This window comes from Anolis sagrei, chromosome 3 (assembly GCF_037176765.1).
Source record: "Anolis sagrei isolate rAnoSag1 chromosome 3, rAnoSag1.mat, whole genome shotgun sequence".
Taxonomy (NCBI): domain Eukaryota; kingdom Metazoa; phylum Chordata; class Lepidosauria; order Squamata; family Dactyloidae; genus Anolis; species Anolis sagrei.
Genome location: NC_090023.1, coordinates 236,297,767 through 236,320,908, shown reverse-complemented (window position 1 = coordinate 236,320,908; position 23,142 = coordinate 236,297,767). Strand labels below are relative to the sequence as shown.

General features: G+C 39.5%; 1 protein-coding gene across 1 annotated transcript in view; it reads left to right on the top strand.

The window, feature by feature from the left end:
- Nucleotides 1-23,142, top strand: part of DNER (delta/notch like EGF repeat containing) — a 196,615-nt gene that overhangs the window by 152,533 nt on the left and 20,940 nt on the right. The window contains exon 8 of the mRNA XM_060767819.2: nt 5,746-5,970. Coding sequence (XP_060623802.2) covers nt 5,746-5,970 — 225 coding nt within the window. The remainder of the gene's footprint in view (nt 1-5,745; nt 5,971-23,142) is intronic.

Below are 23,142 nucleotides of genomic sequence, written 5' to 3'. Positions count from 1 at the left end.
CACTCTCTACAGCATATTTAATAAAAACTGACCAATATGAATTAAAATATGATCTATTAGTTCCCACCCACCCCCGCCCCGAACACCCTCATTTTCATTGACAGCTACGTTCCATACCTCTCTATATCATGCTTCCAGCATGAGATTAGTTACTATTTTCCAGTTCCTTGCAATTATAAGTCTCACCACTGTTAGTATCACAATTTTTTTCTTTTTCATTTCTAAATTTAACTTTGTGGCATCCGTTAGTGATGCTAACCTAGCATCTGAGGTGATGTTTATTCCTATAACGTTACCTATTTCCATAAATTTATTGTTCCAAAAACTCTTCAGCTGGGGGCATTCCCACCATAAATGAAAATATGTCCCTTTATGCATGCCACATCTCCAGCAGAGGTTACTTTACATCCTGTCCATCTGATGCAATTTAACCCATGTGGTATACCATCTCCATATGTGGTACACATTTTCTTTTAATCTTATTGACAGATTCTTAACCAGTCTCTACTTTAGAACTCATTTCCAATCGAGATCCGTTTATTACCTTAATTCTGCTTCAAGGAAGTGATGCCAGGATTCTTCCTCAATTACCTGTGACTTTTAAATAAGAGAGGTGTAGGATGACTTCTAGTCCTCCATCAGGCTTTCAGTCTGGGATTCCTTAAATAGTCATAGTGTCTTACCTGTAGTATCACCTTTCTGATGTTTCCCAGTCGTAGCATAGTACTCTCGCATTTGGAACTTGTTGAAATGCCTGGTTGCTATTAGTAAGAGCTTCCCATTAATAATGCTTTTGGTTCCAGGCTCTCAACAGCCTGTGGAAACAGTCCTCCAGAACATTTGTGAAATTGTATGTAGCCCTTAAGCTAAAAAGCCTTCGCTGCCTCTGGCACAGGCCAAGGAATCCAGAACATAGATTTCTTTATTTTGAAGAAGGGTTCCAGGGGGAGGAAGTTAAGGTACAGATAGATTACAGGATACCATCTCCAAAGGCACGAATATTAAATTGCATATTTTGCTATTTTTAGCCTGTCCTGAAATTTCCAGAGAATAGAAGTTCTTCTCTCAGAAGGTTCTTGCCCTGTTTCCTTTTCCCCGTTGTGCTTAATTGTTGCTTCATGATAAGTGTTCATGAGCTCCAAAATGCAAATGTAGCTCCCTGGGGGAAAATAAGCCATGGGCTAGAATATTCTTAAATGATGAAGCCCCAAGGTCTGGAGGAAATAATGTCCCCTAAAAATGAATAAGGGAGGATGGAAGTATATAACTTTGTAACAAAGGAAAAAGGGAAAGAAAGTGTGAATGTCATTTACTGGGAATGAATCATTGGAACTTCCTTGATGTGTTGCCTAATGGGAGACTTGACAAAGCAGTGTTAGACGTTAATGACTCTGGGGAGTTTCACTGCAGAAATGAGATCTGGGAATGGATCAATACATGAAACACAAGCAGGACTTCTTTTTTAAGGGAAAATATATATCTATCTATTTCGTTTATATGCCACCTTTCTCTCAGAATGGAATTCCAGACAACTTTGAATGTGATTTTCCTGCTTCTTGGCAGGGGGTTGGACTGGATGGCCCACAAGGTCTGTTCCAACTCTATGATTCTCTGATTCTAACTCCGGAAGATAAATCAAACATCCCAATAAGGACCCCTCTGCCTACACATTAAAGGCCTACTTAAACAAAAGTCCTTGCCTATTTCTTGAGCTAGAAGTTCTTAACCAATTAAAATAGAGATGTTTGAGAACATTGGAGAAAGAATGATAACAAGAATTCATAAGGATGTGTCTCAGATTTAGCAACTCATCTCTAAAAGGCTTGAATAATTCTACTGAATTTCAGCTGTAGAACATAAGGGGAGTCGTTCCATTTGTTTCATTTCAAATTTCTTCTTTTGATTTCTAGAATTTTGTATTTGACCTCCAAGCTGAGTGGGTCTGAAGTAATGAATGAGAACTTCATTTCTAAAATAGTTTCCCACCCATCACATTTGATCAGTTATAGTCACAACTAATGATATACACTCCTGTCAAAGTGGATGAGACAATTTACAGGGAAGTTAACACTGTTATCACTCAGACAACTGGAATAAAGAAATGTTCTGAAGTATGTCATTGGGTTTGAGCATTCAAGCATTGCCTTCCTGACTTACAGTCAAATACTTTTCAAAGTCATTTGTTATCTGTGTATGCTTAAAGTGAAGCCTCTTTTGTTTCTGTCAGAGTGCTAAATCTAACAATAATCTTACAATTAGACACACTGCAATCACTGGAACTGTACTTGTGACTGCCAAGTCTCATTCAGTTCCTGAGTCCGCTCTAGATAGGACTAGCTTTGGGCTTAGTCTAGATTTACTACATAACTTTGGTTGTTGATATGGGTATTTTCAGCAGACCATTTGCCACTTCATAGTACAGGATACATGAAACTATATAAGAAACTAGTTAACTCACAGTATCTCACCTGCAGATATGTCTACCTATATCTCACCTGCAGATATGTCTACCTATTTGCATAGATTAGTCAAAAATCAACCCCCCAAAATTGGGTTGACTTATCCACAGGTCATTGTGAGTACAGTACCTTAATTCTTATAAAAAATGAACCACCCATTCTCTGGATAATGTGATGAAAGGCAAGAGCTCAATCTGTCCCAAGATAACTTAAAGGAAGGACCCTTTATTCTCTCCACCATGGCACCATTTCTGTTCTTTTTTTATTGTTAGGTGGGGAAGTGGTGGTGATAGTAGCCAGAGGTGGCTGCTCCCCTGAGGTGGCATTGGTTTTTTCTCCTCTCAACTTATCCAAGAGTCAGAATCATATCAAAATCCATCAATTTATACAAGAATCATGTCAACGTTCATAATTTTGGCCCCCAAACCAGCCCTCGACTTATACATGAGTATATAAAATACCTGTATGCATGGACTGAGGTTACTGCCTTGTTTTCAGGACCAGGATGCACAGAGTTGGTCTGTAGAGCCAGCTATTTAGTGTTGGTTGAGATAGAACAAAGCAGGCTAGAGACTCAGGAAACAGAACAACACAGTCAAGACCTACTGATCATCACTGATGATTCCAGTCAGAGAGTTTCCAAAACCCAGAGTCAAACAATAAAAATGGAATAGCCAGCAGAAATAATCTAGAACAGTTTTGGACCAGCAATATGACATAGTCCAGGATCAGTCACAGTAGAAGAGAGGAGTTCCAGAAACTGGAGGCCCTTCCACACACCCATATAACCCAGAATATCAAGGCAGATAATCCGCAATATCTACTTTGAACTAGGTTATCTAAGTCCACACTGCCATGGAATCTAGTTCAATGTGGATTTGATATAGTGGTGTGGATGGGGCCTGGATTTAGATATCCCAATTCTAAGGAAAACTTGAATCGCAGGTCCCTTCCATCCTGCCATATAACCCAGAATATCAAGGCAGGAAATCCCACAATATCTGCTTTGAACTGGTTATCTGAGTCTACACTGCCATATATTACAGTTCAAAGCAGATATTGTGAGATTTCCTGTCTTGATATTCTGGGTTATATGGCTGTGTGGAAGGGCCTACAGATTACAGTCCTGTAAGCATTTACATATGAGTAACTGCCACTAAATGCATTAAGGATTCCTTTGGAGTAGATATGAGTGAATGCAAATGGAATATTGTTTTATAGGGGGAAAAACCTTCAAAGTAAATCCACTGAAATATCTACCAATATTTTACAATTTCTTGTAGCTGTGGCATGTGTTCACAGCCACAACTTTACGTAAGGATTAATAAATGGAAAGAGAGACAATAAAGAAATGAAAATCAGTTAAACTGAGTCCTTAAATATAAGGCTGCTGTAAATGTAAAAAAAAAACCCTCATAAAATCTCAATTGAAGGGAAAGGTAACATATTTTCAATTTAGCATATTTTTCAGCAATATTGATCTTATTTTAGGGAAATTAAAAATGGAGAGGGAATCAAAAATCTATTTAGATGAGAAAGAAATCTGTGTTTCTGTGTGTGAAAGATTCACTGGAGGATTTGTTTTACTTCCATTTTATTTTAGGCATTGAGTTTTTTCACGGTTAGACAAGGTTTCTGTTCTGTTCATGTAGAGCTCCATATCTTCTTACATTTCCGCCTGAAGTCTTTTTCATAAAAATGGTAAGTTTATTGGTAAAGTGGTGGGGAATGCTGCGATGTTTCCATTCCCTTCCATGCTGGGATAATCAAGAAAGACTTGCAACGTAGATGTCCAGCAGGTTCGGCCGAGGGATGTGCAAGAAGCACATCTAGCAGCAGGTACGTCCTTGAAAGGGACAAAGACATCTTACCTGAAACAAAAACAAAGAGAGAGTGATTTGAGGATTTTATAAGAAGTTAGAACAACTGACAGTCTTTTGGATGACTGGCATCTTGTTCAAGATGCTTCACACATCTCTGAAAACCCCATCCTTATTAAAGCCAGATATTCAAAATGAAGAAGAGAAGCTGCCAGAATTGTCAATTTATTTCACTCACATTAATGTGTGATAATTGTATCCAGATTTCAGAAAGGTACTTAAAAAAAAAAAGGAACTATGTTATTGTTCAAGGCTCCTATCATACGCCATAATTCCCTGTTCCATGGCAGTTCTATGATACAATTCAGTTGAAAGTTACCATAGAGTTACCTGAAGGACATAGCAAATTTTTAGAGATGATAGGAATTTTCTACATCCCTCAGATCAACTCTATGTAACTTCTAGTGGAAGTAATTGAATTGTTTCTTTTTTCATGGTAAATTCAGGAGCATATCAATTATGTCAAATTTATCATTAAAAGTTATTGTTTCTTGGTTATTTAATTATTTTGTAAAGCCTGAAAACTAAAAGCTTCTCCTTTGTGGTAAAAACACAGTACACTCTATCATCTCAATACCCATATTGGAACCTGAAATAGCACTTGAAGTCAGAGTCTTGGGACACATCTAAACTGATTGTTTAATGCGGTTTAAAAGCATCTTGAGAGTGCTGTGTGGTTATATAACACATGCTACAACATGCTTTAAGGAGGTGGTTCTCAACCTGTGGGTCCCCAGGTGTTTTGGCCTATAACTACCAAAAATCCCAGTCAGTTTACAATCTGTTAGGATTTCTGGGAGTTGAAGGCCAAAACATCTGGGGACGCACAGATTGAGAACGACTGCTTTACGGGCTTTAGACTTAAGTCAGGCAATAGGCTGAAATACAGGGTTAGTCAAAATGCATAGGCCAATAAGCCATTCAATTGAATGGCTTATTGGCCTATGCATTTTGACTAACCCTGTAGAGCTCATCACATGCATTAGCGTGCTCTGGTCTCAACCATACTGTATGGTGCAAATGACTCCTCAGAATGGAAATAGCTGTGTGAACACTTGAGGCTCCCTAGTGATCTGCACATGCACATTCTGGCAGTGGAAGGTGGGGAAAACTGCATTCTCAGAGGCTGTCAAATTGTGGTTACTGCAGATTCCTGAACTGGCTCAAGGCCAGCATTTGGTAAGCACCATCCGGCCCCCCAACCAGTTCCAGAACTTACAGTGTTATCATCTGCACAGTGAAACCACTTCATTCTGTGTTGGTGTCACCCTGGATTGTGTCTAGTGCCCCTAGCCATGTTAACCTGTCTCACCATACAGATGAATTGTGCACTGGTTATGCCTTCACTCCCAAATCACATACTTGGTGAATGTATGAAAATAACATGTCTTTACTTCTTTTTTTAGGATTCTTGGGGCCATCTTGTGAAGAAAAGGTGGACCACTGTGCTTCATTTCCATGCCAGAACAATGGGACCTGTTATGCAGATCGGCTTTCCTATTCTTGCAGCTGTAGTCCTGGATTCACTGGACCGACTTGTGCCCAAATGATTGACTTCTGTGCTCTGAATCCTTGTGCCCATGGCATTTGTCGCAGTGTTGGAACAAGTTATAAATGCCTTTGTATCCCAGGTATGTACTCAAACAGATCATCCTGTCTCGTGTGTATGTAGATTAAAATTGATTCCTTTTCTTTTTTAGCCCAAGCTGACAGGAGATTGCTTTCAACAAACTGTAATGATAGGTATTGAAACACTCTATACTTAATCAAAAATTTCAGCATGAACATTTGGACATGTAAATTGTATTCCAGATGGCTCATCACATATCTGATGTGAACTTATAATAATAGAATGCTAGGATGCTCATTTCAGGGAGATGCACTAAAGCTTTTGATGGTATAAGTAGCTGCGAGAAGATTTGAATTAGCTTCTTAAAAATACACACAGGCTTTGCTCTTTATATAGCCCAAAATTAAATTACATTCTACACCAAAATTTCCGTATGCAAGATAAGTTTTGTAATCGTTAGACTTAGACATTGTTATTGTCATATCATTTGAAACTGGTAGTAATCTACTGGCATGAAACTAAACCTAATCTGAATCAAAAATTTGTTCCCCTTGATTCAATGTTAAGGTAAATCAAACTTGTTCCACAGATTTCATTGAGAGATACTGTGTATAAGTCTTCCTTGTGTTTAATTTGAGGGCAGGTTTTGGATTTTGATCTGTCCCTTGGATAAGTCAAGAGTCACCTTTGAGCCTGAGAGAAAGAAGTTGATAGCATAAGCTTTTGTAGATTAAGTCTTCTTCTTTATTGACTATATGGAGTAAAGTGCCTAGGGACAGAAAATGATACCTATGATTAAGCAGGTTAGTGTGTGGATAGCAATAGACTTGCAAAATGTGTGGATAGCAATAGACTTGCAAAATGGATTTGATTATGTGCTTAACACAAAATATCATCAGGTACTAGCTGTCATGAACCTCTACTCTCTTACTTGAAATAAAGGTGCCTTGTACTCTATCCTATTGAAGGGAGTTATTTTTGTTTGCCTATATTTTACCTATTGGCAATTGTTGTCAGTGTTAAGAATTTTAAGGAGAGCCTGACAAAATCCATGACAAAACAGCTTCTTTTTCAGCCTCTGTTGGGAAGAGGACGTGGGAGGACAAATGTTTTGTCATAGTAAAGGAGCCAACACAACAAATACTGAGGCATGGCCTATGTGTAACTTTTCCTTCAGATTCATTTTTTATGTGCAGCCATTTCCCAAAATTATATTAAGTCATTTTCCTTTTGAATAGCTTCCTGCACAAGAGATTCAATTTTTTACTTCTCGATTTACTAGTATTTTCTAGAATTTACACTGAGTAGGAGCCCCCAGTGGCACAATGGGTTAAACTGTTGAGCTGCTGAACTTGCTGACTGAAAGGTTGGTGGTTCAAATCCGGGGAGAGGGGTGAGCTCCTGCTGTTAGCCCCAGCTTCTGCCAACATAGCAGTTCGAACACATTGAAATGTGAGTAGATCAATAGATACTGCTATGGTGGGAAGCTAATGGCACTCCATGTAGTCATGCTGGCCACATGACCTTGGAGGCATTTATAGACAACACCGGCTCTTTGGCTTAGAAATGGAGATGAGCACCACCCCCGAGAGTCGAACACAACTAGACTTAATGTCAAGGAGAAACCTTTACCTTAGGTCCTGAGTAGATCTGCTCCCAATTTTTTTTTAAAAAAAGCTGTCTCCCTAGATATTTATATATATCTTTCTACTTACATTTGTATTTTATTAATTTATTTTATGTCTTTCCCCTCAAGATGAGACCTAAGGTATAAGTTAAGGACAAAATACAATTACAAAATGTTTCCATTATGTGGGAAATCCTATTGAACTTAATTTTAAAACAATTTAAAGCATGTTTAGAATAGTTAGATCAAAGTCTAGCACACTGTTTTTGGACTAAAACTGTCATCAGTTATTCTGGCTAGGGCATTTGGGAGTTGTCCATCCCTCTTGTAAGCACTGTGATATGAGACTAGTTTTTGAAGAAATTCTGGAAGCATGGTTTAATTAAAAATGTGCCTGGGTTAGACACCTGCTGTAGCACTGGGAGCATCCCACCACTAGCTCAGTTGAGAGTCCTTGTTCTTATCTCAGCCTTTCATGGCTTAAGGGCCACATACTTCCTGGACTATTTGTCACCATACCAATTCTCAGGAGATTTATGAAGCTCCTCTCTAGACAAATCAATTAACAAATGGGGAAAAGGCATTCCACACTTTTGAGATCCTTTTCTCAAACAGTCTTACCTGGCACTTCAGATGATGACATTTGGTTGCCAAAAAAATTCCATCAATTATCATTAGATTCTCCCATGCTTTTTGAAACTTGTTAAGGTGCTTTTTTTAAAAAAAAACCCACCTGATTTAATACCATTTTATTGGTATGTGGACTCTTGATTTTGTTATATACAGTACTGAACTGAATTGAGAGGACATGGATTATATATATATATATATATATATATATATATAGAGAGAGAGAGAGAGAGAGAGAGAGAGAGAGAGAGGAGGCGAAGACATACTCTAATCAGTGCCAGCTATATCATGACCAAGTGCCCTTCCACACAGCCATATAACCCATAATATGAAGGCAGAAAATCCCACAATATCTGCTTTGAACTGGAATATCTGAGTCCACACTGCCATATATTTCAGTTCAAAGCAAATAATCTGGGATTTTATGCAGCTGTGTAGAAGTGGCTCAAGAAAGGGGTAATTCCTAACAGAAATTTGGATGTCATGAAAGGGAAGGCAATTTCAAACCATTTAATTGGTTTCTGTTATATTTCTACTGCCAGGTAAGGTGACAGGCACTTGAAAGATTTCCTTGTGTGGCAAAATAACTTAGATAATTTTTCGTACTTTGGGTTTGTGATGGTGAAGGTGCTACTTGCTTTTCTAATTCAAGCATCCAGTTAACTTGGACCTTTCCTTGCAGAGATTATAATAGCTCATTATTGGTAAATATTTATGAAGTCTGGACCTTGAATCAGCTAGGCATGCAAGTTGGGGAATGTAGCCAGAGTGTGTTTCTCATCCTTGTGCTAGTTGTGCATGGCATATATAGCCCAGGCATGGGCAAACTTAGGTCCTCCAGGTGTTTTGGAGTCCAACTCCCACAATTCCTAGCAGTCAATAGGCTGTTAGGAGTTGTGGGAGTTGAAGTCCAAAACACCTGGAGGGCCTATGTTTGCACATGCCTATTATAGCCTCTTCAAAAAGTAGAAATCACTTCTATGAGGTATTTGGTTGGAGAGCAAAAGGAAGTTAGGTTTAAGTCCCTTCCCCTAGGTAATTGAATGACTTGAATATTGTTTACTGAAGATGCCTCCATGCATGAAGCCAGATATGGGTCAGAATGTATATATAAACCATTCATGGGTTTATTAGAAAATAATAAATTTGTTTTGTAAATAGACTACTATACTTGTGGATTCATTTCAATACTTTTGATGTATTATAAGTCAATTTTCTTCCTGTGCAATAAAGAAATAAACATTGATTGACTGAATTTTTTTCCAGTCTGTCCCTCACTTTTCCCTCATCATAATGACAGCTGGAATCTCAATAACTGTAATTGAGCTACCCTGAGCATTTTTTTTAGAAAGATGGCAGATTTATGGCTTATGAAGCAAGCAGTGCATAAATCTGAATATAAAACTGTTTTTTCGCAAAATGATGAGTATTGTCTATAATAAAATATTTGCTTCCGTCTGTTAGTCTTCGGGATATCTGGCGACAATCCATATTTTTTTTAACTGTGGCATACAGAACGGAAAACATATTCCAAGATTAAATTATTCCAAGATTTGCCATTACTCAGACTACATTACCTTAAAAACACATTTCTGTTACTTTACTTGTGAGATGAATGCAGCTCAATTTATGTGAATTTGTCATGCTTGATTATCACCGTATCTGGAAATATGTCAAACTCTGAGCCATACTGATAGTGCTGAAGTAGTATCACAGCTTGGAAAAGTTAGTTCTGGGAGATGCAGCTCAGCAAAGTAACTGGTATTTCTGTGTTGTCGAAGGCTTTCATGGCCGGAATCACTGGGTTGTTGTGAGTTTTTTGGGCTGTATGGCCATGTTCCAGAATGCTTCTTGAACATTCCTATACAGCCTGGAAAACTCACAACAACCCTCTGGTATTTCTGTCTGTTTCTAACCCTTTTTTAGGTGTTTGCTTCTGAATAAAGAATCCTATGAGAATTTCTAGTTCTATATCTTTCTGAGAGTGTTATTACATGTATATGTAGTCTGCTGAATCCAAAAGGGTGGTGTCTCCATCTCTCTGAGATATTGGCAGAACAAAAGTGTATGGGCTGGGGCTTGGCACACCTACAGTTCAGTTGGTGCTTCCCAGCTGTTCTCTTTGAACAGCCTCTCTAAGAAGGTCACAATAAATACTGTTTAGGCAATGGAAGCAACATCTACCACTGTATGAATCCATTCAAGCCAGCTCAGAGACTTGTCATCTGGACTCTGGGACCAGACCTAGTCAGTTGATTGCTCAGCTTCCTGATCTCTGAACTGATTGTTCATTTATTCTCTCTCTGCAAAGTGAATTATGACAAGGAGTTTTAAAATTGGGAACCCCTAACTGGCACAGGAGAGTTTCTGCTGGGGTGTGTGTGTTCAGTGGTAATAGTGAGAAGGTGGAGGGATGGTTTCATGCATTCCTGAAGGTACGTATCTTCAGGGGTTCAGATGTGAGTTCCTGAAGAGGGCTACTGGAAGGTTTCAGTAGGAGTTTTACAGCTGTGTATCCCACTGAACAGCTTCGCAATTGAACATTAGAGAATCTGTGGTTTGGGACCCTTTTAATCTCAAAGACCATATCCTTCTGCAAAGGATCCCCAAAGATCATATCCTTCTCTCTGCCATTAGCACAGGCTTATGATACCGCTCCTAGAAGTGGGTAGAAACAACTTCACTGTCAGGCTCGCAGTTGGAGATGATTATGCAAAGCAAGCTGGATTGCTGACCCTTGAAAACATCTTGATATTAGTAATTAGAAGTAACACTTTGCTTTGACACTACATTAATGGGCATATTTAATTTCTGGGAGATGTTGGTGAATACATAAATGGTCTTTATTACCACTTTAATTCAAGACCAAATACTTTACAGCAGCAATATTTGACAATGTGGAATTTGCAAATAGCCAGCAAACCAACATTGGGTCTTTTTTTTCTAGTTTGCTAAAGTGAGATGTTTTAATGAATTGTGTAGATGGACATTGATGATGAAGAGTGATGGGGGAGAAGTAAACATTTTTAGGTGGGGATAGGACAACTGATTTGTGTCGAGCTTTGCTTTTAAAAAGTAGCTGGATTTCTCTTTACTTCAGATTTCTGCCTATCAAAATGTGGATCTGCACATTAGGGCCCTGTCATATTCCACCATTATGACTCTCCACTTTGATTGACATAGTTGTATTCCATTATATTTTGCAGTTTGGCATTTGCTGAACTACTAGAGCTCTCTGGCTGTAAATTCTAAATTGCAAACCCCACAATTCCATATAATGGGGTCTCCATGAGTTTTTCCCCTTTGCTTCCATGGTTCAGTTCTTTCATGATATTAAATCATGTCTTGTGCCAGGTATTGTTTATCACCAAATGGTGGCTCAGAACTGCTACTCTGTCTTTGTTTTGTTCAAATGCTTCCCTACTTGGTGTTCTGACCTGTAAAAGTAGTACAACAACAACAACAACAACAACAACAACAACAATTTTATTATGGTCCATAGACCCATCAGTAAACGAACAGGTCATTATAAATTCTCCCATCTCAGAAGAAGTCAGTAGTACAAGATATATCGACATGGTTTCAAGTAATACCCCTATCACAGGTTAGTTGCTTTCTCAGCCTTGTTGCCACTGTGAGGAATTTTGTCATGATGAGAGTCACCCTGTAAAAGTAGTTCAGACTGGTACTCAAAACCCTTTGTTAGCAAATCCAGATTATGCTTTCTAATCTTGGTTTAGCTGGTTGTTAATCCAGACATTGTGCCAAATTGTTTCTTTAGTCCTGTTTTCAGTTAATATCTAAATAGTGTGTACAGTTTTTTTCTGTACACTCACATACAGCATGTTTCATGTGGTGGTGAGATGGTTTCAAGAAGGGTATAGCTCTCTCGGTTAATTGAAAATCTGTGACCCAGAAAAATTCCTAAATTCCTTTAATTTCTGGGACACAAGAACTTGTATATGTCAGTTTTAAAAATAAACTCTAAAAACACGTCGCTTTCTGTTATGTACCTAATGGCTGATGCCTACCATAATATTTGAACCATTTTGGGGCAGTTCAATGTCAGCTACAATACCTCTCCACAACCCTCATATGTCTGATTCTGAAAATCTGAGGGCACAGATTAAAGCCTGGAGCTCTAATAGCCCTTCTATATGTCTAAAGGGCTGTTTTTTCTAAATCTGTACTGTACTTTCAACCTTTCCTTTCTGATTGTAGAAGTCACAGAAGAAGCTAGTTCTATGATCTCTGCAGCAGTGCTGATCAAATGCTTCCCCTGCTCTTTCCTATCTTTCAGAATTCATAGTACTTTTACTCTCAGGTCCAATAGGGCAGTTAGAGAAAAGTGATGGAAAGCAGAACAAATGGATGCATTTATGTTGAAACGTGTTGAGATCATAGCATAGGCTTAAGGAATTTTACCAGATTTGAAGTGGCTTTCATACTCTATCAAGTCGGAATCTGGAGTCTCAGATTAAAAGAGCAACTGGACATACTTAAGGCAACTTTTAAGTACTTTGATATTAAATTTGGTGTTTAGGTAGGTAGTAGCATGTTTTCTAAAGGCATACACATTAACCATTATGAATAGTTTCTAGTGTATTTAGAGCAGGAATGGGCAAACTTTTTTTTAATCTTGGGGCCACATTGTGGGCTGGGCTAGGAGGGGGCAGGGCAGGGCCTGGGTCATCCTCAGGTTGTCCTCTCAGCATAAGAACGGGGCTTCTTGCCCTATCCTTATGCTGAGAGGAAGGCATGTGGCAACTGCTTCAATCCTCCTCCCTAGATCCCCTCCCCATGCTCCTTCCCTGATCCTTGGGCTGTCCTCTTGGCATTATGCCAGGAGGAGGGTGAGACAGGCTGTGATCAAGAGGGCTCCAGCCAAAATTGTTCTATAACCAGTCCTGAAACTACATTGAAGTGGATCCAGATAATCCATCTCATCCAGGATTCTTTGGATTTGGGAAGTTGGTTTTAGAATCTTGGACAAAAAAAAATTGAATGTAAAGGACTGACCAATAATTATCCATTATGGTGAGATTTAGAGAGGACTGTCTATTAGTGGTTTTGCAATAATTTCCTTCAGTATTCTTCGGGTTCTGCCTTGTTTTGGCAAGGAACTCTCCCACTCTCCCATCCACCCCTTTAGTTTTTTTTAATAAACCAAGAAAGATTCTCCAAGAATCCTGTATACATCCTTGAGTTGTAAACATTTAAAAATATCAGTTATCACTGGACGAACAGGCACCAAAGTTACATCCACTGGATGCTGCTAGAACATGGCCAAACCACACAACATTCTAATGAAAGGGAAATCTATAGTTCCAACCAGTGGAATGTGGATATAATTCTTATTTCTTTAGCCCAGCACATCAAGGCTAGAAGTACAGTAGCATCTGAGCTTTCCAGTTCTGCTGTGTGTTCAAAGACTTTTGGCATTTTGAAACCCACTCTGATCTTTCAGCAGTTATTCTTGCATAAAGGAAATATCAGCTGTACATATGCTTTAAGGATACCTTTCAGCTACTGTTAAAATGAAACAGGATGTAGGGTTATAAATTGCTATGTGTGCAACAGACAGTTTGATTTGGAGTTGTGCTGAGCAGCCATGAGTTCTGTCATGTGGAGACAGAGATAAATGGTATTTCAAAAAAGCAGAATCTATGGGGCCATTTGACCTTTCTCTTCCCCAGCACAAAATAAAATAAAGGAAAAAACTGAAAGAAAATGCTATAGGCACAGAGGTAGTGTTGCTTCTTTAGATATTTGGAAATATGTATATATTCACTTTTAAATAAATGCTTAGTATGCATATAGTTCATTTTTGAAAAGGTCTTCAATCATTTCAGAAAACTGACTTAGAATTATTAAGCTCCTAGGTTGATGGAAGAGGGAACGGCAGTCTCACCAAAATATACCTTGCAGTTGATTCTCTTTGCGTCAGAGACCTTCGTCAAAGACAGACGAAATATTACAGTCCTCAGTTAAAATCATGGGTTGTTTCTCTGGACAGCTCTGCTGTTCCGAACTGAAAATATATCATTAAGAGGGCACTACTGACTCAATCTTACATGAACAGGCCAGAGTGTGGAAAAATTAGATTTTTGGAATACAGTTTTCAGAACTCAGAGCAAGCCTGGCCAATTGATGCATTACTATATCTTTAGATAGTAATAACAATTTACTCTGGTAAGTGAGATAGCAGAGGCTTATATCAATGACCTTATAACATCTTTACCGAAATAGATAAAAGTGAGTCAGGAAGGTTTGTCACATGTAGGCTGTCTAAAAATATATAGAAGTATAAAATCCCCAATTAGCTGGATCCATTGTGCATTACAATGTATATTTGGAGTTGGAGAATCCAAACATTATGCCTCTTTGGATTATTCTTTATTAAATAAGAAATGGACATTCTGAAACTTTGCTTGGCTTACTTTTGTGGGAAGAATAGAATTGTCCCTAAATGTCCCTGTAGATACAGAACTACATATCCATGTAGTCCCTAAATGTCCATGTAGATGCAGACCGCAGTACACCTGAGGAGAACAAGTGTGCTGGCAGATAACAGCCAGAGATAGAAAGACAGTATGAATGCAAAATGGGAAACAAATAAAGAGTTGGGGCATTATTGTAGATGAATGGTAGTTATGGTTAAACTACAAGTGGCGTTCAGTGCACCACCAAGAACTAAAGGATTCTTCTTACTTACTTGCCTAATCGTTGTTTTGTATGTGTGTGAGTGTGTGTGTGTGAGAGAGAGACTGGGATTCACTGGGATCATGTCTGGAGGAAGAAAGTTACCTTTTCTCTCCTCTCATGCTTGATGAAAATTGGGGTGTCTGCATTTTTAATGAAAGAAACCAGTTTCCAGGTACTTTTTAAGTGCCACATATACAGTCTGTCATCGGTATCAACAGATTTTGCTTTTATGGATTCCATCATCCATGAAATCCATGCTGCTCACTGAAGGGAAGTATAATTGAGTAAAAAATAAGTACTTTGGCCACATAATGAGAAGACAGGCAATCTTGGAGAAGATAATGATGCTGGGAAAAATTGAAGGAAAAAGGAAGAGGGCAAGGGCAAGATGGATGGGTGTTATCCTTCCATCTTGCCCTTCCAATAATTGGGCAAGTAAGTGACTGGCTTGACCTTGAAGGAGCTGGGGGTAGCCATGGCCAACAGGGAGCTCTGGCATGGGCTGGTCCATGAGGTCATGAAGAACCGGAAGCGACTGAACATATATACAACAACAAATCATCCCTTGCTTGAAATTTTTATTTTAAAAAATTCTCAAAAGCAACCCCTGATTTTGCCATTTTATATATGGGACTCCGTTTTACTACACCATCGTATATAATGGAACATGAGCACCCAGACATTTTGGTATTTACAGGAGGTTCTGGAACCAAACCCCAGCGACACCAAAGACCCACTTTTAGAAAGACCCACTGTAGTTTGTTTCTTGGTGAGCGAGAATATTATGCATGCTCAGAACTTACAATATGTCATATTATTTCTGCAAAAGAGAAAAACTAAATTTCACATACTCCTTTTGGATTTGGTCGCAATAAAGAATCCCTCCCCCCATTTTTTTTCCTTTTGGTGCTACCAGGAACAATAAATCATAGACATGTTTCATTCTGAAGCCAACCATGGCGCAATATGAAGATTATGTTAGAGCCATCTTTCAGTGGCATAGCCGTTGAGCCTGGAATATCAGTATGCAAAGCAATCTTGTAGCATCTTTGAGACTAATAGAAAATGAAGTTGGTGGTATAAGATTTCATAGCTATGCTGTAGAATTAATGCAATTTGACACCACTTTAACTGTAATGGCTTAATGCTATGGGAACATGTGAGTTGTAGTTTTACATGTTTTTTAGCCTTCCCTGCAAAATAGTGCTAGTGCCTCACCAAACTTCAGCATTGTGATTTCATAGCTTTAAGTTGTGGCTGTTCATGCGGTTTCAAATTGCATTAATTATATAGAGCAGATGTCTACTTGCTCAGTTGCATTCGAGTCAGATAACAGATCACATGTTATCAAGACATGAGCCACAGAACACTTTTGTTTGTGTGGCTTTACAAATTGTAATGTTACTTTGTGTTGTCGAAGGCTTTCATGGCTGAAATCACTGGGTTGCTGTGAGTTTTCTGAGCTGTATAGCCATGTTCCGGAAGCATTCTCTCCTGATGTTTTGCCCACATCTGTAGCAGGCATCCTCAGAGGTTAAGGGATCTGTTGGAAAACTAGGCAAGTGAGGTTTATAGATCCGTTTAATGTCCAGGGTGGGAGAAAGAACTGTTGTCTGCTTAAGGCAAGTGGAATGTTGTATTTGGCCAACTTGATTAGTATTTTTTGGCCTTGTTGCTTCAAAGCCTGGCTGATTGCTGTCTGTGGGAAATCTTTGTTTGGAGCAGTTAGCTGACTCCGATTGATTCATGTCTGTATTTCCCCTGCTTTTTGAATGTTGCTCTTTGTTTACTGTCCAAACTTTAGAGTTATTTTTAATATTGGTAGCCAGATTTTGTTCATTTTCATGGTTTCCTCCTTTCTGTTGAAATTGTCCACATGCTCGTGGATTGTGGATTTGTAATGTTACTCCTTTTTTGGGCTCAAAATGATTTTTGTGCAAAAGGTCATTTGTGAAACTTTCAGAAAATAAGTTCTGGAATGTGACAGTTCACACCCCACCCATGAGATGCGTTTACATATCTTGAGGAACATAGTTTGACAGTATTCTTTGCATTTCTTATTTAGAATCATGATTATATTATACTGACATCAACCCTGGTGGTGCTGCTGCCTGGGGTAGTGACATCATAAATTACAGATGAGTGAAATCTGTCTTTGCAGATAAGAAAAAAAAACTTTTTTTGCAGTGCCCCAAGAACCGATGCACAGATATAGTCAGCAAAAAAAGGATATATAATGAGTAAGGTCATAAATTCTCCTGGGAAGAGCCTGGAGGAGAAAAAGAGAGCGCATCATATAGACTTTTATTTTTGTGAGACCAGTTTGAGGAGGCTGTATTGCCAGCTTATTCTGGGAATTTTGAGAGACAGCTGCTGAAAACAGAGCAGATGTCTACGCATAGAGGTCTGCCTCAAGGCGCACATCTCTACTACTAGATAAACAGGATTCACTCACTGCCAACAGAAGCTCAGCTGGAATGAGCTGTAAAGTGTGGACCCTTGTGTGATTTTCACATGACATTCAGTCCTACATATTTATTTCATATTATGCATTTATTTCAGGGAGAAATGGGTAATGATCAGGCCTGTAGTACTTCCAAAAATGGAACATATATGAATACAGAACTATCCTTTCTTTGGTTTGATCATTACATGATAGGATCCATAAAAATAGCTGGCACATGGTTTTATGTGTTGTTAGCTCAACTAGAAATGCTGTGGGTTTCTTTCTATTGATGTTGGATGCAAATTGTGCTCATTTAATTCTCTGAGTCAACATATTGCCCTGTATATAACTCAGTAAATGGAAGTGAATCGGTTAGGTCAGTTATATAGTTCTCAAATTCTGATTCTCCAGATGTTGTGTATTTCACTTCTCAAATTCCTAATGATTGGCCATGATATCTGTGGATTCCAGGAGTCCAAGGGTGGGTCCATGCAGGGCTTTAACCTGAGCTTAGTTGGGTTTCTTTAACTCGATTGAGCCTGAGTTGAAGTCCAGACACCTCCCTCTGGCATCCGCGCTTTCCGAGGGTGGGATGGGGGTCCAGATGCCTTCTGGCAGGGCACGCAGACACAAAACAACCTCCCCCCAAAAGCCTTGAAAAATGAAAATAACTTACTTGGCCAGCATTCCCCCTTCTCCGGAGCTCTCCTGGCAAGCAGAAATGATACACCAGGAGAAGGGGGGGCAGGAGTGATTTTCCTCCTCCCCCTTCTGCTGGTGCATCATTTCTATGCACCAGGAGAGCTCCAGAGAAGGGATAATGTTGGTCGAGCAAGTTATTTTCTTTTCATAGACTTTTCTGGGGGAGTTTGGAAGAGAGTGGGGGCGATTTTGGGTTTGTTGGGCCCCAGGAGCCAAAGAAACCCAAGACAGCTGTGTAGATGGGCACAGGAAGTTGCACAATTCGATCCCTGGACCCAATCCTCATACTGCCCACAGCTGGAAACACCCAGGTCTTCTGAAAGATCCAGTTCTTTCCAGCTGTCTAATTACTTTGGCACAAAGCAGGGTTTTCCTTTGTGCCAAAGGAATTTCTTTTTATGTGGATACCCCATGTGAAAATGCAGGAGGATGCACATTTTGGGTGCTGACTGGATGCGCCCCAAAACATTTGGAGAGTCAAATATTGATAACAAATGAATTTTGTGAAGAAAAGATGATTGGAAAAAATCTATGAGAAAATAAAACAAAGGTGGTGTTGTACCACAAGAATGGGAATATGTTGTTGGGGAAAAGATCATTGTATGATGTTTGACATGCATTTAATTGGCAGAAGCAGGCATGTAGCCGGGGGGGGGGGGGGCTCGGGGGGCTCGGGGGGCTTCAGCCCCCCCCCCAAATTCTCATGGTGGTTCGCGAAAAGGCCTTACTGGTGCATTATTTAAACTGTTATGTTTATTCATATCATGATCTGATCACCATACTCAATATATCCCATATGCATGGGGGTATTGGGGTAATGATACAAAAGGTTTGCCAGGCTAGACCCTCTTTCACTCAGACTCAGCCCCCCCCCCCCCGAAACTCAGCACTCCCCAAAACCCCCCCTGAAAAAAATTCAGCCCCCCCCCCCCCCCCGAAACGAAATCCTGGCTACGGGCCTGGGCAGAAGTATATTATTTGTGGCTACATGATGATTTTACATTAGTACTTGAAAAGTTTAATGTCTTAAGGAAACTTCATATCAGTGGTGCTGCTGCCAGCCTGCTTTCTGCATACAATTTTTATTTAATTTATTTAATTTCCAGTCCCAATGTAAAGAAGATTTCTTGCAACATATAGAACCACACTGAAGAAAGTTATGTGATGATCCAGCAGTTTAGAAGTTGGTTATTTTGATTGATTGCTTTGTCTGATCTTGCCTGCCACAAGAAGGTTTTTGTTGAACCTGCAAAATGCTGAAATATTTCCTTTTTTATTGATTCTGCTAACTAAGTAGTGACAGAATTTCAGTAACACCAGGGAAAGTGGAAACGGTTGCACTTAAAGTAGCGATAAAAGCTACCCATCCACCATTATCCAAGGTCAATGGCTTCACTTAAGAATGTATTTTTAAACTAGATTGTAAATATCTTGGCTTTGACTACAGTTATCTGTGTTTCAGACAATGCTGGGATCTCAGGTCTTATTTTAGCCATCAGTTGTGCATTTGCTAAATAAGCAAAGAAGAAAGCAGAAATAGGCCCAGGAGAACTGCCATTATATTCAGTAGAAGACAGGGAAAGTTTTGTTCATGTACAGCTGTATGTGCATAACTCTTGCATAAAACCGGGGATTTGCTGAGATGAGGTGGTACCACATAAAACTGCTTTCACACTTTCCATTCAACTTTGAGAAATTGTGGCTAGCACATGAATACCTCAATTCGTGAGGAAGATGTGTTCCTGGGCATTAATTCTTTAATAGAAGAGTTGATACCACAGGTAGAAATAACAGAGAATAAGAATAAGTTCCTACACTACCATAAAAATGAAGAACAGTTCAATATATTTCATGATTTTTCAATTTCTAAACTCACTATGTGGATATGTAAAATGAAACCAGATCAAGTATGCTAAAAAGATAAACATGTTTAACCTTCTGAGACTGCTTGAAGGCTACTTTCAAGACACCTAGGGTTGACTTTTTTTCATTGGCAGCCAATAATAATAATAATAATAATAATAATAATAATAATAATAATATCTTTATGGAATGCCCTATCTGCCCAAGAGGACTCAGGACGGTTTACACGCAAAAAAGACAAACATTAAATGCCCAACAAATACAAATACATTAAAGCAATAAAACATAATACAAAATAATAACAGCATTGAGTTAATCACATAAAAGAATTAGACATCAAACTGAAAGTCATAAAACAGCTAATCACTAGAAGCAGATTACATTTTTTAAAACATGGTCAACATTAAAACATCTAACATAATAAAACAATTTAAATTGGGTGAGCATTAGCTGTTATAGTTGTTCTTGAAATGTACCATAATGGCCACGAGGTACAAATAGGTCAGCCAGCATTCCAATTATTGTGGTCTAAGTTGCCCTAGTCCTCTTCCTCCATATATGCCAAAGTGCAAAGATACATTTTTAGGAGTTTTTTAAGGGAGCGGAAGGTGGGGGCCATTTTTATTTCTTTCGGAAGGGACTTCCAGAGATGAGGAACGATCACAGGGAAGGCCCTTTATCTCATTCCCAGCTGCCGTGCTTGTGATGGGGCTGGGATCGAGAGCAGGGCCCCCTCCAATTACCACAGTGCCCGAGATGGTCTGTATAGGGAGATGTGATTAGAAACATAGCCTGGACCTGAACCGTTTAGGGCTTTATAGGTAACAACAAACACTTTGTATTTAGCTTGGAAGCAGACCGGCAGCTAGTGGACCTGCTGCATTGGGAGTGGTTCTCTTCCTGTACGGAGCCCCAGTTAACAACCTGGCTGCCGATCTCTGTGCTAATTATAGCTCCTGAACTATCTTCAAAGGCAGCCCCATGTAGAGATTGTTGCAGTAGTCCAAATGTGACTAAGGCATAGACTACCATGGCCAAGTCAGGCATCTCAAGATACAGAAGCAGCTGGTGCACAAGTTTTAGCTGTGCGAAGACACTCCTGGCATCTGGGGTTCCAGGATCAACAATGAATCCAGCATCACCCCCAGATTGTGAACCTGTGCCTTCAGGGGAAATGTGACCTTGTCCAGCACAGGCTATAACCCTATGCCCTGTTCTGCCTTAGAACTGACCAGGAGAACCTCTGTTTTGTCAGGATTTAATTTCATTGTTCCATTACTGATGACAGGCACTGGTCCAGGATCAGGGCGGCATCCTTGGCTTTGGGTGGAAAGGGGTAATAGAGTTGGGTGTCATCTGCATTAATTTGACATCAAACTCCAAAACTCTGGATGATTTCTCCCAGCGCTTTCATGTAAATGTTAAATAGCATGGGGGACAGAATTGAACCCTGAGGGACCCCACAGTTTTCTTTTCCATTTGGTGAATAAGCCTATAAATTTTTTCTTTTTTTTTCAAAATTATGGTGTAGATAATGAGGATGGCTTACTTGTTTATCCATTGTTTTGTGTGTTTTCTTGTTTATGCGTGCTTATTAAGGGATTCTGGAGGCAGTTGATGTTTGTCTGTTGTAGGGAGGTACACATAGCTACAGTGGAGTAGAATCCTGCTCACTGAGATTTGGTTCCAGGACCCTCCTGGATACCAAAATCCATGGATATAATGGTGTAGAAAAAGGTGTGTTTTTATAAATGGCAAAAACAAAGATTGCTTTTTGGAGTTCGGCAGATATATATATAGGAGCCCCGGTGGCGCAGTGGGTTAAACTGCTGAGCTTCTGAGTTTGTTGACCAAAAGGTCACAGGTTTGAATCTAGGGAGTGGCATGAGCTTCTGCTGTCAGCCCCAGCTTCTGCCAACCTAGCAGTTTGAAAACATGTAAATGTGAGTAGATCAATAGGTACAGCTCCGGCAGGAAGGTAACTGCACTCCATGCAGTCATGCTGGCCACATGACCTTGGAGGTGCCTATGGACAACGCCAGCTCTTTGTCTTAGAAATGGAAATGAGCACCACACCCCAGAGTCGGACACGTCAGGGGAAAATCTTTACCCCGTCCCCCCTCTCTCTCTCTATATATATGTGTGTGTGTGTGTGTGTGTGTGCCATGAACAGTTGAACCCATGGATAAAGAATAAGTGGAAATGGATGGCTGACTGTAGTAATTTTCTGCAGGCAAACCCTGCAATCTGTGTTTCGCCAGCCCTCCTTCACCATCCTGCCAGTGCCAATGAAGTTAGGAAAGAAGAGAGGCTGGAGGGGAACTCATAAAAAGCCTTTGTAAAAGATATCAGAGGCTTTATTAAGTGAGGCATGCCTGTCGATGCGATGCTATTGCTTTTCCTCCAGTCGATCACTGAATGTATGATTAAAGGTGTGCCAAGTTCATCTTTAGAGCTCTCCTTTTATATGCATTTTTCCTTATTGGCATATTCAATCTCACGTGGAGAGCAATCCACACTCAACAGGGACAAACAGCACCAGAGCTGTCTCTGCATTATTTCATGAGGAGGAGGAGGAGAGGTGTTTAAAAAACCACTTCCAAATGAGCATTGAAAAAGAAGCCCAGTTAGAATATAGAAAAGACACGCCCACACATTTGGACACGATTTTTCCATCTCATGGGGAAAGAGTCTCCTTTTATCTAGAGCTTTTTCTCATTCTTCTAATTATCAGATGGAAGGAGATTTTGGCTCGACCTCCTTCTCTCGCTAGCAGGGTGAAAATACTCAAAGCCCTTTCTTCTTGAGGCTTGAGAAGTGTGGAAGGCAGAAGCTGCCCTCTAGTGGAAAACAAAGTCTTTTTTCCTTTACATGATGGTCTTTCTTGCCTGGTTGCTCTATATATCAAGTAACTACTCATTCCTAGAACCATCATTTGCTTAACATGCAAGATGGCATATTTACTAAGAGTAATGGACATTTAGGACAAAAAGCTTTTTCATATAGTTCAGAGGTTAGCAAATATTGAGAGCGACATGAATTCATTTGCAAAAGCTTTTGTACGGTGTTGGATTATTTTATAAATAGGGATTCAGTTGAGGTTACATCGAATACATCTCTGGTTTCTTCTGCTTTGTTATTTGAGTTGCACTAAACAGTGACTATTGATCTCTTTTTAGAAAATGGTGAGGCTATTCTATATCATTCCTCAGTCATTTTCTAACTTACCGCATGCCCTATTACAAACATGTTCACAGGTG